The sequence below is a fragment of the Thamnophis elegans genome, chromosome Z (assembly GCF_009769535.1).
Source record: "Thamnophis elegans isolate rThaEle1 chromosome Z, rThaEle1.pri, whole genome shotgun sequence".
Taxonomy (NCBI): Eukaryota; Metazoa; Chordata; class Lepidosauria; order Squamata; family Colubridae; genus Thamnophis; species Thamnophis elegans.
In genome coordinates, this window is record NC_045558.1 from 124605368 (window position 1) to 124608569 (window position 3202).

At 43.4% G+C, this 3202-nt stretch overlaps 1 protein-coding gene across 1 annotated transcript; it reads left to right on the forward strand.

Annotated features, from left to right (window-relative positions):
* The first annotated feature begins 746 nt into the window (after positions 1-746).
* LOC116522515 (olfactory receptor 5V1-like) lies at positions 747-1679 on the forward strand. Its single transcript, XM_032237439.1, has one exon. It carries the CDS (start codon positions 747-749, stop codon positions 1677-1679), a length of 933 nt encoding a protein of 310 aa, XP_032093330.1.
* Positions 1680-3202: the final 1523 nt, after the last annotated feature.

The window sequence follows — 3202 nt, forward strand, 5'->3', positions numbered from 1 at the left end:
CTGAAAATAAGACCTCCCTGGATAATAAGCCCATTCAAGCTTTTGAGTGCATGCACTAAAATAAGCCCCCCCCGAAAATGTTGCAACACAGCAGCAGCCATGAGGTGAACATGCTCGCTGCTTCCTTCACCTACAAAATAATTAAGACCTCCCCAAAAATAAAGCCAAGCACTTATTTTGGGGGTCAAAAGAAAATAAGACTCTGTCTTATTTTGGGGGAAACATGATATATATCAGGGATGTCTGAGATTTAAGGTAGATACATAGATATCCCTATCTATCTATCTATCTATCTATCTATCTATCTATCTATCTATCTATCTATCTATCTATCTATCTATCTATCATCTATCCATCCATCCATCCATCCATCCATCCGTCTGTCTATCGATATAGACATTCCTCTCTCACTTTCTCTCTCATTATCTGGGATGTCTGAGAATGTATGTATGTATGTATGTATGTATGTATGTATGTATGTATGTATGTATGTATGTAAATATATAAATCCGAACATTGGACAGGTATCCCTGTATAATGAGGTTGTAGCATATCATGTTTGCCGTATCATACTGTTGGATCCTACTGGATGACAATTGGAAGTAGATAACCTCTTTAGGAGTTGCCGGAAAACCTGGTTTCTTTTTTAACTGTGGTGTCATGTAAATATTATTGCAAAATTCTCTGTGTTCTCTATGCTTTAAGATGTCATACCTATCTTCAACCTCTTTCAGGAGAGCTCTCAGATGGGTAGGCAGATGGATAATGTCACCGCAATGACGGAATTCATCCTAACTGGGCTTTCTGACCTCCCAGCCATCCGCTTCTCCTTGTTTGTGGCCTTCCTGCTGATCTATCTGGTCACACTACTGGGCAATGGCACCATCCTCCTTGCCATAGGAACCAATTCTCAGTTGCACAACCCCATGTACTTCTTCCTCGGTAATATTTCCTTGCTGGACATCTTCTGCCCCACAGCTACAGTGCCCAAGATGCTGGAGAACCTCTTGACTGAAAACAGTTCCATCTCCTTTGCTGGCTGTGTGCTACAGCTCTACTTCCTGGTGGCCCTGGCAGGGACCGAAGTCTTCCTGTTGGCCGTCATGGCCTACGACCTCTACGTGGCCATATGCAACCCTTTGCGATACACGGTCATCATGAACAAGAAGCTTTGCCTTCAGATGGTTTCAGGGACATGGGCCACCGGCTTCCTCAACTCCTTGTTGCACACTGTAATGACTTTCACGCTTCCTTACTGCCAACTGAATAAGGTCAACCAATATTATTGTGACATCCCACCTGTGTTGGCTTTAGCGTGTGCTTCCACCTACGTGGCTGAGATGGTTGTCCTTATCTTTGGGGGAATTTTCGGGGTGGGGGCATTTCTGGTCACGCTGATCTCTTACGTTCATATCATCTCCTCCATTCTGAGGATCCGTTCTGCAGAAGGGAAGCGCAAGGCGTTTTCCACTTGTGCCTCTCATCTAATAGTGGTCTGCCTTTTCTATGGGACTACGATCTTCACTTATGCCAGGCCCTCCTCAAGCCACCATCCAGACCAGGACAGGCTGGTGAGCATGCTGTATGGGGTGATTACCCCAATGCTGAACCCCTTAATCTATAGCCTTAGAAACAAGGAAGTGAAAGGAGCCTTGAAAAAGCTGATAAATCCTAAATAACTATGGCGCTGAGATGGTGGAAAGCAAAATTTGTTTTATGTTCAGTGGTGTGTAATTTAGTCATACTTGGAATCACTATTACACGGACACCAATGTAATCCTAATCCTGATTCAAGGAAAAGAACTGTCTAATTAATGTATTTGCTGTTTTGTTCTTCTTCAAGGTAGCCTGCCATAAATATTAAAAACATTTGAATGCTAAATGAAGAAATTATAATAAAACAAGGGGTCTTCCTCAAGGAGTGGTGTGGTGGTCTAGAGGTGGCGCTTTCGTCTCACAACCAGGAGGCTATGAGTTTGATTTTAGGTAGAGGCAGATATTCCTCTCTCTGGGCCCAATGAGAATATATCTTCTGAACACAACTCTGCATTGGTGACAGGAAGGGCACCCGGCCATTAAACACCATTCTTGTAGCTCCATTCAGTTCCTAAGAGTCAACCCCGCAAGGGTATATTGGGTCATTAAAAGATGAAGGAACCTTCCTCAAAATCAGTGAATATTGAGAGGATGTTTGGTTGAGGAGTATAGGGTTTTTACATACATATTGGCTAAAAGTGATTCGGCACAGAAAGAGGCAGCCCCTAGGCCCCCTGGATCTGGTTTTGTAAATCTTTGATGTGGTTAGTATTTGGACAGGAGACGATTAGGAAATCACTGGACTATAAGATAGACTGGGGAAATGAAAATGTTTAAAAAGAGTGATCAAATACTTCTGCATGGTTATCTAGAAAATGGTAGTTCCTGTAATCACCAGAATCTGAGCTTGGATGTGGGAGTGGAGCAGTGGTGGGTTTCAAAATTTTTTCGAACCTACTCTGTGGGTGTGGCCTCCTTTGTGGGAGTGGCTTGCCAGCCATGTGACTTGGTGGGAGTGGCTTGCCGGCCATATGTTTTCTCAATCTCTCCCTCCCTCCCTCCCTCCCTCCCTCTCTTTCTCTCTCTCTCTCCTCCTTTTGTCTCTCTGTCCCTTTTTCCTTTTTTCTTTTATCTCTCTCTCACTTTTTCTTTCTTTTTTCTTCATTTCTTTCTTCCTTTTTTTCTCTTTCTCTCTCTGTGTGAGTCTGTCTGTCTGTCTGTCTGTCTGTCTGTGTCTGTGTCTGTGTATGTCAGTGGTGGGTTTCAAATTTTTTGGAACCTCTTCTGTAGGTGTGGCCTACGTTTCCGGGTCCACTGGTGGAACCTCTTCTAACCGGTTCGGTAGATTTGATGAACTGGTTCTACCGAACTGGTGCGAATGGTAGGAACCCACCTCTGGAGTGGAGAGAGAGAGAGAGAAAGAGAGAGGAGGGTGTTTACCTACTGTTGTTGGAAGGCATTTCAAGAATTGCACAAAACATATTATAGCTAGAGTTAGAAGTAACTCCCTCCTCTGTGTTGAACTCTTTTAATCTTCGGACCAAGTGAAATCTCATCTTTAAGTTAGAGAGCAGTGTTCATCTATGGCAGAAAATCAGGAACCTGATGGTGCCTTTCAGAAAATTTATTAAAAGACACAGTGCATCTGATGGTGTCAGCTGCAGTT